Source organism: Castor canadensis, chromosome 3, assembly GCF_047511655.1.
Source record: "Castor canadensis chromosome 3, mCasCan1.hap1v2, whole genome shotgun sequence".
NCBI classification, from domain to species: domain Eukaryota; kingdom Metazoa; phylum Chordata; class Mammalia; order Rodentia; family Castoridae; genus Castor; species Castor canadensis.
The window spans coordinates 159,216,669-159,232,017 of NC_133388.1; the positions used below are offsets into that span (position 1 = coordinate 159,216,669).

At 40.6% G+C, this 15,349-nt stretch overlaps 1 protein-coding gene across 12 annotated transcripts in view; it reads left to right on the forward strand.

Moving 5' to 3' along the window:
* The window catches only part of Matn2 (matrilin 2), a 132,616-nt gene that overhangs the window by 74,426 nt on the left and 42,841 nt on the right, over positions 1-15,349 (forward strand). For all 12 annotated transcript variants that reach the window (XM_074068892.1, XM_074068883.1, XM_074068885.1 and 9 more), the window contains one exon: positions 5,994-6,116. In XM_074068892.1, coding sequence (XP_073924993.1) covers positions 5,994-6,116 — 123 coding nt within the window. The remainder of the gene's footprint in view (positions 1-5,993; positions 6,117-15,349) is intronic.

Consider the following 15,349-nt stretch of genomic DNA (forward strand, 5'->3'; position numbering starts at 1 on the left):
CATTTGCCCTGGCTGACTTCAAACTGCAATCCTCCTGAACTCTGCTTCCTGAGTAGCTAGGATTATAGGCATGAGCCACAGGCACCCAGAAATTATTTTTATTTAAAACACATAAATGTACATTTTACGACAATTACTTTTTAGTAGTACCTTCAAATACTAATTAGATAGATTTGAAGGAAAATATGGCATTTAAAAATCTTTGCTACATAAATCATACCCATAATATCTTGTTCACAGTTTTTAGTTTGGGATTCTTTAAGTTGGAACAAGGTATTTGAAGATGTCTGTAAAATCTCAGGACTGTCTGTAAATATTAATGAAAAACTCACGCCCAGTCTACAGCGATTTTGGTTAACAAATCATCTCAACTTTATTTTTATTTTTTTAAAGCACCCAATCTCTCTTAGTGCTTATTATATTTAAATTAATTCCAATGTAATTCATACACAAATGGCATTGGTTTAGAAACAAAAGCAACTTTGCCTCTTTTTAACAGTGGCTCTCAAATTTTAACATACATCAGAATTCCCTGGAAGGCTTGCTAAAATACATATTCCTGGGCCCCACACTCAGCGTCTCTGATTCAGATGATCTGGGGTTGGACCCCAGACTTGACATTACAGACAACTTTTCAAATAGTAGTTGATGCCGCTTGTTCACAGACCTGATTGAGAACCTATGCTTTATAAACAAACGAAATGACTTGGTCAGTTGGAAGAAGTGCACAGATGTTCTAGAGCACAGGTGTTCTACCAAGCCTGATTTGTAAGCACATGACCCAGCCAATGAGAGAAGTGCCTGTGTTCCAAAGCCCAGGCACTCTAGCTTCCTTGAGCATCTAGCAGGTCAGGCTCCAAGTCCCAGAGTGTTATAGGGAAGGCAGGCATGGATTGACCAAGAGTTGACTAAGCAAAGGTCAGTTTTTAAAGCTGCTTCTATACAATGTTTTTTGTTTGTCTTTTTAAATACTCAGGCCATCATAGCCATTCAGACCATTCTATAAGCATTCTGGGAAAAGGTGAGTTTTGAGTGTGTGGCTTATGAGGCTTAAGCAAAGCCTCCAACTTCTCCCCAGTCTAAATTATGGGGCCAGCATAATTCAAAGTGGACCGTCTAAGGAACAGAAATTGCTGGACTCAGAGATTATACCATATGAAGTGAAAGAGAAGCTCAAAAGAATGGTAGAGTCTGGGTTTCTGTCTTTTTTGGTGTAGTGACCTAACCACTCATCATTGTAACAACACCAATATCCTAGAACTTGGAAGTCAGTTAGCAGTTCCTCTCTCAGAGGAGACACTAAGAAGTGGGTGGCCAGAAATAGGATAGGCTGACTGACAGCAGACACCCATATCAGGAGTTGGAGGTTTTCAAGATGGTGAGTGAGGCCTAGTAGGAGAAATCTGAAAGTGGGAATAATTGCCAACAGTTAACACAGAACCATGTGAGGCACAGCATGGTCAACTCTGATGACACACAGACTGGGTCATGTGCCAGGGCTTAATACTCCTTAATCTTAAAGCCCCCAACACCATTGTTAATCTTTCATTGGTTCTTAAAAGATGAGAAGTTAACATTCGGAAGGTACTAGCTCAATATTTTAGGACTCACATCCAATAATGACTAATATCCCATGAGATTCAGACCTTGAAGCAATGTGAATATCTTGTTCCCACCTAACAACTTTTGTATTAAACCCACAAATATTAGGTGCTATTAGAAAGTTTAGAGAGGTACTAGGAGAACTATTCAGAGAGATGAAGTTACAAAAACAATATACTTTAAACTGAAACCTTTATTTATTTATTTATTTATTTTTAAGTGAGGTAAGAAAGTTCTTTTTTTTTTTTTTTCATTTTTCTTTTATTATTCATATGTGCATACAAGGCTTGGTTCATTTCTCCCCCCTGCCCCCACCCCCTCCCTTACCACCCACTCCACCCCCTCCCGCTCCCCCCCTCAATACCCAGCAGAAACTATTTTGCCCTTATCTCTAATTTTGTTGTAGAGAGAGTATAAGCAATAATAGGAAGGAACAAGGGTTTTTGCTGGTTGAGATAAGGATAGCTATACAGGGCATTGACTCACATTGATTTCCTGTGCGTGGGTGTTACCTTCTAGGTTAATTCTTTTTGATCTAACCTTTTCTCTAGTTCCTGGTTCCCTTTTCCTATTGGCCTCAGTTGCTTTAAGGTATCTGCTTTAGTTTCTCTGCATTAAGGGCAACAAATGCTAGCTAGTTTTTTAGGTGTCTTACCTATCCTCACCCCTCCCTTGTGTGCTCTCGCTTTTATCATGTGCTCATAGTCCAATCCCCTTTTTGTGTTTGCCCTTGATTTAATGTCCACATATGAGGGAGAACATACGATTTTTGGTCTTTTGGGCCAGGCTAACCTCACTCAGAATGATGTTCTCCAATTCCATCCATTTACCAGCGAATGATAACATTTCGTTCTTCTTCATGGCTGCATAAAATTCCATTGTGTATAGATACCACATTTTCTTAATCCATTCGTCAGTGCTGGGGCATCTTGGCTGTTTCCATAACTTGGCTATTGTGAATAGTGCCGCAATAAACATGGATGTGCAGGTGCCTCTGGAGTAACAGTCTTTTGGGTATATCCCCAAGAGTGGTATTGCTGGATCAAATGGTAGATCGATGTCCAGCTTTTTAAGTAGCCTCCAAATTTTTTTCCAGAGTGGTTGTACTAGTCTACATTCCCACCAACAGTGTAAGAGGGTTCCTTTTTCCCCGCATCCTTGCCAACACCTGTTGTTGGTGGTGTTGCTGATGATGGCTATTCTAACAGGGGTGAGGTGGAATCTTAGTGTGGTTTTAATTTGCATTTCCTTTATTGCTAGAGATGGTGAGCATTTTTTCATGTGTTTTCTGGCCATTTGAATTTCTTCTTTTGAGAAAGTTCTGTTTAGTTCACATGCCTATTTCTTTATTGGTTCATTAGTTTTGGGAGAATTTAGTTTTTTAAGTTCCCTGTATATTCTGGTTATCAGTCCTTTATCTGATGTATAATTGGCAAATATTTTCTCCCACTCTGTGGGTGTTCTCTTCAGTTTAGAGACCATTTCTTTTGATGAACAGAAGCTTTTTAGTTTTATGAGGTCCCATTTATCTATGCTATCTCTTAGTTGCTGTGCTGCTGGGGTTTCATTGAGAAAGTTCTTACCTATACCTACTAACTCCAGAGTATTTCCTACTCTTTCTTGTATCAACTTAAGAGTTTGGGGTCTGATATTAAGATCCTTGATCCATTTTGAGTTAATCTTGGTATAGGGTGATATACATGGATCTAGTTTCAGTTTTTTGCAGACTGCTAACCAGTTTTCCCAGCAGTTTTTGTTGAAGAGGCTGCTATTTCTCCATCGTATATTTTTAGCTCCTTTGTCAAAGATAAGTTGCTCATAGTTGTGTGGCTTCATATCTGGATCCTCTATTCTGTTCCACTGGTCTTCATGTCTGTTTTTGTGCCAGTACCATGCTGTTTTTATTGTTATTGCTTTGTAATATAGTTTGAAGTCAGGTATTGTGATACCTCCAGCATTGTTCTTTTGACTGAGTATTGCCTTGGCTATTCGTGGCCTCTTGTGCTGAAACCTTTATTTAAAGCAGGGTCACACTATGTAGCTCAGATTGTTCTCAAACTCTTGGTCTTTCTGCCTCAGCCTCCCAAGTGCAGGGATTACAGATATGCACACCACCATTGGCATTTGAACCAAAACTAAATGAAGCCTGGAAGCAAAAGAATGATCACAACACAGGCTATTACCCTTCAAAAACTCTAGGTTTTTCCCTTTGTACCTTTTAATTAGTATGTTAAATGTGCATTACCTTCTCCATGCATGATTTTCCTTTTAAAAACTGTACATGTGTATTAATTTCTTAGATTCTGTTTCCTTTTTGATAGGAGTGTGTCTTAAAGCATTATAGCACAAAACTTTTATTAAAGGAAGAAAGTTATCCATAATTCTACCACCTTAGCAGAGCAAGCTTTCTTATTTATCATTTCCAGGCTCTGCCTTGGAAAATGATCTAATCACTGTGCAAATACAATTTTGAGATCTACTTTTTCACCAGATATTATTTATCTTTCTATTTACAATTAAGTCCTCATAATTATAATGTTAATGTCAGCCTAGTGTCCCAAGTGGAACTCCTGTTCTTCCTCCATAAAACCTGCTCCTCCTCCATAAAACCTGCTCCATCTGTACCTTCCCCATCTCAGTTCATGGCAGCATCAGCCTTTCAGCTGGTCACTCCAGAATCCCCAGAGTCAGCCTTAATTCCTCTTTTTCTCTGGCTTCACCTCTATCCAGCAGAAATCTTGTTGACCCCACCTTCAACATATGCCTGGTGTTTCCATTTGCTAATACTGCCACCACAAAGCACCATAAGCTGCGAGGCTTAAGACAACATCCATGTCGCACAGTATAGGTGGTTAGAAATGTAGCGCCAAAGTGTCAGCAGGGCCACGCTGCCTCTGAAACTCGTAATGGGATCCCTCCTTGCTGTGCCTCACTTCTGCTGGTGGCAGCTGAATCACTCCAATCTCAATGTCAGCCTTCACATGATATTCTCCTCTTCGTATGAGACATCAGTCATAGTGGGTTAGGGCCTACCCTCATTTTAATTTGATTAGTTCTGGAAAGACCCTGTTTCCAAATAAAGCCGCAGATACCAGGGGTCAGGACTACAGTTTATTTTAGGGGACACAATTCAACCCGTAACTTCCAGAATACTTCCTTCCTTCCACTCCCTATGCTGGTGTAGGCCTCGCATTCCTCACTGTAGTGATCTCCTGGCTGGCTTTCCACTGTCACTTGTCCTCCATCATAAATTCTTGACTCCTCTATTCAGAATCCTCCAGGGACTCCCAACTCACTGATAGCAGAAGCTGAAGTCCTCACAGTGGCCTGTGGGTCCCTCCTGGGTGCACCATTCTCATCTCCTGCTTCTAACGCGCTCCACTTTTGCCTCTTTTCTGTTCCTCCAGCGAAGCAGACTTTGCACTTGTTTTTTGGCCTGGGATGCTCTCTTCCAGAGGGCTTTATGGTTGGTACTCAGTCAGGACTCTGCCCAACTACCTCCTTAGAGAGGCCTCTTCTGGCCCCCCTCCATGATACCACATCCTCCCTATTCTTCCTCTTTGCTCTTTTCATTTTTCTCCGGAACATTCTCCATCTTCTAATGGACTGTGTTATTTACCGATTTACTTTATCTTGTGTCTGTTCCTACCACCACCACCACTCAAATGTAAGCGCCTCATCTCTCATTTGTTATTTTCTTTATCCCCAATACCTAAAGCCTGGCCCACAGTAAACACTCAGTAAATATTTGTGGAATTAATGAAAAATAGGGCAATGCATTTTCTCCTGATACTAAACTATTTACCTTTATTATAGGTTCATCTTATTTTCTAGACTTTTTGTAATTATAAATAATGCTGATATGAATAGTTTAATACATGTAATTAATTCCACTCCTTTTTAAAGTTGTTTCTTTGTCACATTTCCAGGATGAACATTGTCAAATTTGCTTTCCCTAAGGATTTTTATCCATTTGTAATGCTGTCCACCATGAATGCTGCCTTGCTGCTGTTGGGGTTTTTTGTTTGTTTTTGTGGTGCTGGGGGCCAAACCCAGGGTCTTCTTCATGTGCTCTACCACTGAGCTGTACCCCCAGCTCCCACTGAGTTTTATCTCTTCTTTATTTTTGCTAGTTTAATAGGTGTCAGTGTGCCTTGTGGTCATTTTGATTTGTATCTATTTCTGATCTGAATGATCTGATCTAGACTTCTGATTTTTGTTTTTTTGAAGAGGCCTTGTATTTGTATTTATTTATTTATCTATACTCTTTGCGGGGGGGGGCAGCAATATTAACCCTGGTTTAATTTTTGTTGTAAATATACTTCCATCCTAGTTGTCCCTTCTTCTCTGTTGTAGTACTAATTACACTGTGACTGTGTTATTTTCTACAGCTGTGGACTACTGTGCCTCAGAAAACCACGGATGTGAACACGAATGTGTAAATGCTGATAGCTCCTACTTGTGCCGGTGCCGTGAAGGATTTTCTCTTAATCCAGATCAAAAAACATGCACAAGTAAGTTACACACACACATTTGGTGCTATTGCTTATGGGACTGTGGCTGTGGAAATTTCTGAAACATAGATTACACAGGATTATGTCATGAGGATCTAATACCTTCTGCTCTCAATCCTCCTCTGGCAGGCCTTTCTTTTTCTTTTTTTTTTTTTTTTTTATTTCTTTTATTCATATGTGCATACAATGGTTGGGTCATTTCTCCCCCTTTCCCTGTGTCCCTTCCCTTTCCCCCCGCCCCCTCCCTCTGCCCCCACTCCCTCACTACCAGGCAGAAACTATTTTGCCCTTATCTCTAATTTTGTTGAAGAGAGAGTATAAGCAATAATAGGAAGGACCAGGGGTTTTTGCTAGTTGAGATAAGGATAGCTATACAGGGAGTTGACTCGCATTGCTTTCCTGTACATATGTGTTACATTCTAAATTAATTCTTCTCGAACTGACCTTATCTCTAGTTCCTGGTCCCCTTCTCCTATTGGCCTCTGTCGCTTTAAAGTTTCTGCATTAGTTCCTTTGCATTGAGGACATCAAATGCTATCTTGGTTTTTTTGGGTTTCTTGCCTATCCTCATACCTCTCTTGTGTTCTCTCGCCTCATCATGTGAACAAAGTCCAATCCCCTTGTTGTGTTTGCCCTTGATCTAATGTCTGCATATGAGGGAAAACATACAATTTTTGGTCTTCTGGGCCTGGCTAACCTCACTCAAGATGATGTTCTCCAGTTCCATCCATTTACCTGCAAATGATAAGATTTCATTCTTCTTCATGGCTGACTAAAATTCCATTGTGTATAAGTACCACATTTTCTTGAACCATTCATCAGTAATGGGGCATCTTGGTTGTTTCCATAACTTGGCTATTGTGAATAGCACTGCAACAAACATGGGTGTGCAGGTGCCTCTGGAGTAACCTGTGTTGCATTCCTTTGGGTATATCCCCAGGAGTGGGACTGCTGGATCATATGGCAGATCTATATTTAGATTTTTAGGAAGCCTACAAATTTTTTTCCAGAGTAATTGTACTAGTTTGCATTCCCACCAGCAGTGTATAAGGGTTCTTTTGTCTCCACATCCTCGCCAACACCTGTTGGTGGTGGTGTTTTGGATGATGGCTATTCTAACAGGGGTGAGGTAGAATCTTAGTGTGGTTTTGATTTGCATTTCCTTTATGACTAGAGATGGTGAGCATTTTTTCATGTGTTTTTTGGCTATTTGAATTTCTTCTTTTGAGAAAGTTCTGTTTTGTTCTCTTGCCCATTTCTTTATTGGTTCATTAATTTTGGTAAAGTTTAGTTTTTTGAGTTCCCTATATATTCTGGTTATCAGTCCTTTGTCTGATGCATAGCTGGCAAATATTTTCTCCCACTCTGTGGACGTTCTCTTCAGTTTAGAGACCATTTCTTTTGTTGAGCAGAAACTTTTTAGTTTTATGAAGTTCCATTTGTCTATGCTATCTCTTAGTTGCTGTGCTGCTGGGGTTCCATTGAGAAAGTTCTTACCTATACCTACTAATTCCAGAGTATTTCCTACTCTTTCCTGTACCAACTTTAGAGTTTGGGGTCTGATATTAAGATCCTTGATCCATGTTGAGTTAATATTAGTATAGGGTGATATACATGGATCTAGTTTCAGTTTTTTGCAGACTGCTAACCAGTTTTCCCAGCAGTTTTTGTTGAAGAGGCTGTCTTTTCTCCATCGTATATTTTTAGCTCCTTTGTCAAAGATAAGTTGGTTATAGTTGTGTGGCTTCATATCCGGGTCCTCTGTTCTGTTCCACTGGTCTTCATGTCTGTTTTTGTGCCAGTACCATGCTGTTTTTACTGTTATTGCTTTGTAATATAGTTTGAAGTCAGGTATTGTGATACCTCCAGCATTGTTCTTTTGACTGAGTATTGCCTTGGCTGTTCATGGCCTCTTGTGTTTCCAAATAAATTTAACGGTAGATTTTTCAATCTCTTTGATGAATGTTGGGGATTTTGATGGCAATTGCATTAAACATGTAGATTGCTTTTGGGAGTATAGACATTTTTACTATGTTGATTCTACCAATCCATGAGCATGGAAGATCTCTCCACTTTCTGTAGTCTTCCTCAATCTCTTTCTTCAGGAGTTTACAGTTTTCCTTGTAGAGGTTATTCACATCCTTTGTTAAGTTTACTCCTAGGTATTTGATTTTGTTTGAGGCTATTGTAAATGGAATTGTTTTCATATATTCTTTTTCAGTTTGTTCATTATTAGTGTATAGAAATGCTAATGATTTTCTGTGTTGATTTTTATATCCTGCTTCCTTGCTATAGCTGTTGATGGTGTCTAGGAGCTTTTGAGTAGAGTTTTTTGGGTCTTTAAGGTATAGGATCATATCATCTCTGGCAGCCCTTTCTAAATAGCCCTAAGACCACAGCCTTGTCTGTCTTAGCATCACCATTCAATGTACTTGATGAAGGCATTTTTTTTGTCGGAGACTGTGTGTGGGCGTGTTCTTCCAGCATCCCCTGAGCACGCTGACAAGCAGACTATTTTCTTTCCTGCTGCCTCAGCCTAGCTCTGTCCAACAGTATTAACAGGGTTTGAGGAATACCTTCCCTGAAGCTTTGTGGCTTGTGGGCTCCAGCTCTGACTCCACACAAGTAACAGAAAATCGCTGAGCCAAAAAGAACTGAATGTGGTTTCTTTGCAGTGGGGCAGGGATAGGTGGATGGCATTTTGCAGAAAACTGCTCAATTTTTGTTGGAGCTGTTTAGTTCTATTTAAGTTTAACCATACACATAAAATCAGAATTCATTTTAGCTCCCAAAATTGGAACATAAAAATCTATAAATTAAAGGTGATCATTAGTTCTATAAAAGCATTCTAAAAGTGTTCTTTTAAATATAAAGGCATACAGGAGCACTTTAGGATGGTCTGTGGATGATTAGCCTGCTACATGGAGGGTCACTTGAGAGAAGTTTGTTTTTAAAGTGTTAGGGTCCAGTGTTTTAAAAGTGATGTTTAAGAGCAATTTTGAATAAGATAAGGCATCTCTGAAACATACATCAATGAGAAAATAGGGGTTTAATTCATAAAATGTTCATGTGCTCCACTCTTTCTAAACTGCAGCCATAAAAATACATTAAAAAATAAAATTCATTCGTTATGCAAAGCAGGATGCACCTGTAAGTTTTAAGCATCCCTTTAGATACCTTTAAACATAAAATTCTCTCTTATTTTTCATTCCCTTAATATCAACAGTTTATAAACACTGGGGCTGGAGACAGGGGAAGTATGGAACAGTCAAGGGCACATTAAGTCAAAAACATACATTTTGGGAGCCCCAATCATGAGCCAATAGAGATGAAGGAAGCAAAGTCCTTCTGGGGGGGGTGGAAGGGACCTTGGCTGGATCTTGAAAATGGAGCTGTCATTCAGCAGGCAAAGAAGGGTGAGATGGGGCTTCAGGAGGAGGAAAGACATACCAAAATTTGACCCAGACAGGGGTTTAGATGTCTATGCCTGGCACATGTGCCTGGCATATGAGTGGTACACAGTTGTTATTTGTTTTGTTTATGGAGAGAATGCATGCATGCATGGACTGCTTTATTCCAGTCTCCCTTCCCTTCTGAACATTGTAAACTATGAAACAGCAGTCTGGCTGTGGTGGTGGCTGGAGAACTGTGGTTGCTGAGTCAGCTCTCCCCGTCAAGGGGGCCCCTGTACTCCTGGTTCAAATCCCAGCTCCTCTGCTTTTTCTCTGGATGGTCTTGGGCAAGTTATTTTATGCCTGTTTCCTCAACTGTAACAGGGATGATAATACTGCCTACTGCACAGCATTGTCTCACAGAAGACTAAAATTCATCCAGCAAATTGCCTGGAGCTAAGGAAGTTCTTGTAAAAGATACTGCCTTCAAAGACTTTTATTATTTATTGAGCATATGCTACATACCTGGGATAAGCTTAAAGATGCATAAAATATTCAAGGCTTCCATTAGAAGTTGGGGAACACAAGTTAAACACACACAGAGCTGCTCAGTCAAAGTGCCAGGAGTTATGTGAGTGACGACCCAGACCCACCGTGTGAAGCAGACAAGACTCCCGGCAGGAGATAAGGGCAGGAGACACGCTAGACTAGAGCAGGTAGAAGCACTGCATCAGTGAGCTGAGGACTGGAGGAGAACTGTGCAGTGTTCAGGAGCTCACCCTTGGAGGAGTCACTTGTTCTCCAACACCCGCCCCACTTGCCCCAGGGCATCTTCTAGCCCTGAATTCCTTGGGATGTAGAGAATTCCAAATCTGAGGATTGTGTAAGCAAGGAGCCTTGCAGTGGAAGTAGATTCCGTTGTGAAGATGCCTGGGAAAGGAGGTTTGGCTTGCAGGCAGGGCAGGGCTCATCCAGCTGGGAGGTCTCACCAGCTAGGCTGGACGCCAGCAGTTCAGCTATCTTTGGGCACTGTCAGAATCTGGTCACCCCAACGTGTGGGCAGAGCAGCGGGCTGGGAAAGCTGAAGGGTTTGGGCAAGCAACGTTGGGGTGCTCTGTCTCTTACAAGGGTCACCTTCCCACCATAGTTGTGGGTGGGCAGGAGCCAGACCCGAAGAGGTCAAGAGATAAAAGACACTCAGAGTGCTTTGCTGGTAAGAATTGAGACACTTGAGTGCCACAGATCTGTGGCAGACACAAAAACAAGCACTGAGAAGTAGGGACCAGTGACAAGGACAGAAACACAGGGTGGAAGTGGCAGCTGGTCATGAAGGTAGTCACCCCATTAGTAACTACAGAGGCATCACAGCTTCTGGCCAGGGCTGCCTGGCTGCTACTATGAGGTTGAAAGATTTTTAAAATAATTTTTTTTCCATTTCTTATACACATCACAAAAAAACCAACTACTCAGTGCCTTACATTTCAGTCTCTATGTCTAACCAAAAGTATACTTGAAAGCTAATCCAATTAGCAATCCAATATGTAATTTTTGTCTGAAAAAGGTGTTCTAGTCAATGTAATATCCCAAGAATGATTAATTTATGATTAAGCCAAAATACATACATAATTAGAGCTTTATGTTCCTGAATAAATAATATAATTTAAAAGATGTGTTATTTTAAAAAAAGCATCACTTTTTAATATCAATTCCTTCTGCTAAAACAAGCTGTCCAAATCAGTCTGAACATCTTTTAGAGGGAGGAAGAGTGGAAACACACATTTACTATCAATTTGCAAAATATTAGCAAGGTTTTTTTTTTTTTTTTACCGTGATAAAATATTTATGATGTGAAGTTTGCCATTGTAACTTTTTGGGGAGGAGGTGATGCTGGGGTTTGAAACTTGGGGCATTGCACCACTTAAGCCATACCTCCAGCATAACCACTACCAAGTGTACACTTCAGTGGTGGTAAGTACATTCACATGGGTGTGTAACCATCAGCACTGTCCATCTCCAGAACTTTTGTCATCACCCCAAACTAAAACTCTGTGCTCATTAAGCATTAACTTTTGCTGGGCGCCAGTGGCTAGCCCCTGTAATCCTAGCTACTTCAGAACTTGAGATCAGGAGGATCACAGTTCAAGGCCAATCTGGGCAAATAGTTTACAAGACATCATCTCCAAAATAACTAGAACAAAATGAACTGGTGGTGTGGCTCAAGCAGTAGCGTGCCTGCTTTGCAAATGCAAAGCCCTGAGTTCAAACCCTGGTCCCACATAAAAATAAATAAATAAAAACACTAACTCCTTACTTCCTGACAAATACATACGTCCCAGCCCTGCAACCACTGTTCCATTTTCTGTCTGTGGACTTGACTACTCTAGGGTAATGACTATAGGTAGAATTGTATAGTATTTGTCCTTTTGTGTCTGGTTTATTTCACTTAGCATAATATCTTCAGGGTTCATCCCTGAATAATGCATACATATTGTAGTTTGTGTCAGAATCCCCTTCCTTTTTAAGGCTGAATGGTATTCCACTGTGTGGATAAGCCACATTTTGGATGCTTTGGTTACTTCCACCTTTCAGCTGTTGCAAACAGTGCTGCTGTAAACATGGGTGACAAATATCTGTTGGTGTCCCTGCTTCCAGGTCTTTCAGGTGTATACCTAGAAGTAGAGTTGCTGGATCATATGGCTAACAAGACTTTCTGAAGACTAATTTGAAACCCCTACTCTTGAACCAAGCCTGAGAAAGAATGCTTTTAGGTGTCCAGGGTCTTTTCACTAGAAAGGAAGAGAGGACCTCAGTGCACTGGACAGGGATTCACGTCTTTGGTGACAAGGGACTGTGGGTTTCATGCCCGATGCTTGCTCATCCAATGCCACCTCGCTGTGGGAAGTTGATTGCATACACTGGTCTTTTCATGTTGCTTCTTATTTTCTGGCTTTGAGGTCATTCTGCTCATTGTTTTTCAGACTCCGTTGATGACGGGGTGCACATTTCTACCTTACTGTTCACATAGAAAGGTTATTAAGTGCACAGACTGAGATACTGCATGAATATTTGATGCCTGCATTCAAAGCGAAACTCAAGAAGGAAACCATTGTAAGTGGTAGCAGAAAACGGCTTTTCCAAAGCTAAATGAGTAAGGTTCCACTGAGATTTGAACTCAGATGGCAGGATTCAGAGTGTGTTCACCATTACACCATGGAACCCACAAGAAGGAAATAAGTTTATCCTGACTCAGCAATAGAAAAACTAGAGAGAATCCATTGTCAGCCTTCCTGGCCAGGGCACCGTTAGCCTGCAGAGCCCCTCTACCCCCCTAAAGCCTGAAATGTGCCCTTACTGTTGTGAGGGGCTGCGTGCATGAATCACAGCCTCTCAGTTATCCAGCTTAGGATGTCATCACCGTGCCATCATCCATCCTGGACTTACTGAACCCCAGTGACAGGATGCACACCTGCTCCCTGGCAAGTCCTTCCACTTAGGTCAGCTCCGACTCTTAGAAAGTGAGTTCCCAGACCCAGCTGATACCTACTTCTATGCACTTAGAGACAAGGGAACAAAATGAGCATCCACATTTTCTGCGGTCACTAACAATGAGTCATATCAGAGTAACATCTCATTTAGTAGGCCAGCCAGGCGTGGGAAAATGTGGTGGCAGCTATCTAGACTTGAAATCAACATTTGAGTTCTACTAAACAGAACCCCAAGCCTTGGGGACCAGATGGAGAAATGTGCACTGGGTGAAAGAATGATTGATTGGATTCATAACTAGCTGAATATCTGTACTCAGAGGATGCTGAATGCTGAACTGAGATCCTCCTAGAGGCTTTTTTTCAGGACTGGGGGTCTTTCTTTCTTTTCCTTCTTTTTCTTTCTTCTCTTTTTTCTTCCTTTCTTTCTTTTTCTCCCTTCCCCTTCCTTCCTTCCTTCTCACTATATATCATAGAGTGACCATAAGCTCACTATGTCACCCAGGCTGACCTCTACTCACTATGTAGCCCAGGTTGGCCTTGAACTTGCTATCCTCCTGCCTCAGCCTCTCGAGTGCTAGAATTACAGGCATGTGCAATCATGCCCAGCTATAAGTTGGTTTTTAAAAGCCTGGCAAGAAGAAGCCTTAAGTAGATCTGAGAGCTGTCTTCCATTCTCAGTGACTCCTTCTTGGTTCTTGATATGCAATGTTTATACATCTAAACCAAACACTCCAGTAGGAGTAAGCAATAACCATTTATTCATTCTATTGTGTGCCAGATATAGCTGTAGACATAGGGCTTAAATCTCTATCCTTATAGATCTTCTGTTGTATTGGAGCAGGGGTGGAGAAGACTATATGCTTCAAAAAGAAAGTGACATTCAATCAAAGAGGAAGGAGACCTGCCAGGCAGAAAGAATGCAGCACCATTGCAAAGGGCCTGAGGCAGGAACTGCCTCCATAGCAATGCTGAGGAGCAGCAGAAAACCTTTATGACTAGAAGAGAGTAAGAGGCTGTGACATAGGCTCTGTGATCTAGAGTGTTTAACCTGCTCTCTTCACAGTCATACATTAGGTTCCTATCCACCCAGATTCCAGTCATGCCTGAGAACTCATCATCGCTTCTCTACATTGAGGTCTCAAACTCTGTCTGTTGTTTGTATTTTGGATACAACATCTGGAACTGCATATATTGTTCTTAGCAGTGTTCTCTGATCTTTTTTTCTCCAAATTTCTGGACACTTCCTACATTGTTCTTTTTTCTTTCTCATTTTTGCTATTTTCCATGGCAACTAATTTCATAATTATGAATGTGTATGTTTACTTTTAATACTTTTTCTGGTTGCAAAAGTAACACAGGCTCATTGTAGAAAATTGGTTTGTACAGAAACGAAGTTGTACAAAATAAAATTTTCTATGACTCATCACCCAGAGATAACTATTGTTAAAACCAATTTGGTACATTTCCCTGCAGTCTTTTTTTTAAATGTATACATATAGATACATTTTCATAGAGTTGCGATCCTACAGTAAAACTTTACTCATAAGCCTTTAACATGTCGTTTAAATGTTGGATAATATTCTATCATATATATCATAATTTATTCACTTTATTCTTGACTGCTCACATTGGGTTGTTGCAAACATCCCTTATGCATAAATCTTTACATTTCTGGTCATTTTCTTAGAAACAAAAGGTAAAAGAAAATTTATTAAGTCAAAGGCTAAGCGTTTGATGCATATTGCAAAATTATCTACCAAAACTTTGTACCAATTTATGTTCTATTGTGGCTTTTTTTGGTTTTGTTTTTGTGGTACTGGGAGTTGAACTCAGGGCCTTGTGCTTGCTAAGCAGCACTCTACCACTTGAACCACTCCATCAGCCCTTTTTAATTTTAGCTAAGTAAAAAATACTTTTGGAATAGGGCCTCACATTTTTCCCAGGTAGTACTGGACCGCATTCTTCCTATTTATGTTTCCCGCCTCACTGGGATGACAGACACACGCCACCAGGCTTGGTTGAGATGGAACCTTGCTGACTTTTTATCTGAGTTGGCCTTGAACTGTGATCCTCCTAATCTCCACCTCCCAGGTAGCTGGGATTACCTGCATGAGCCACCATGCCAGGCTCTATCATGTTTTGAGGAGACAAGGTTTTCAAAAACTGCTAATTTGCTGGGAGAAAATTTCTCCTTATGCTTTATTTATTGTTTTTCATATCTTTTCATAAAATTATCCTGTTCTATACATCTGATTTATAAATGTGTATTTATTGGTGTCACTTGGTTAATGAGTAATATGCTTTAATATAGGCAATTATAAGGGAATCCTGTAAGCTTCATGAGGCAAGAGACTGA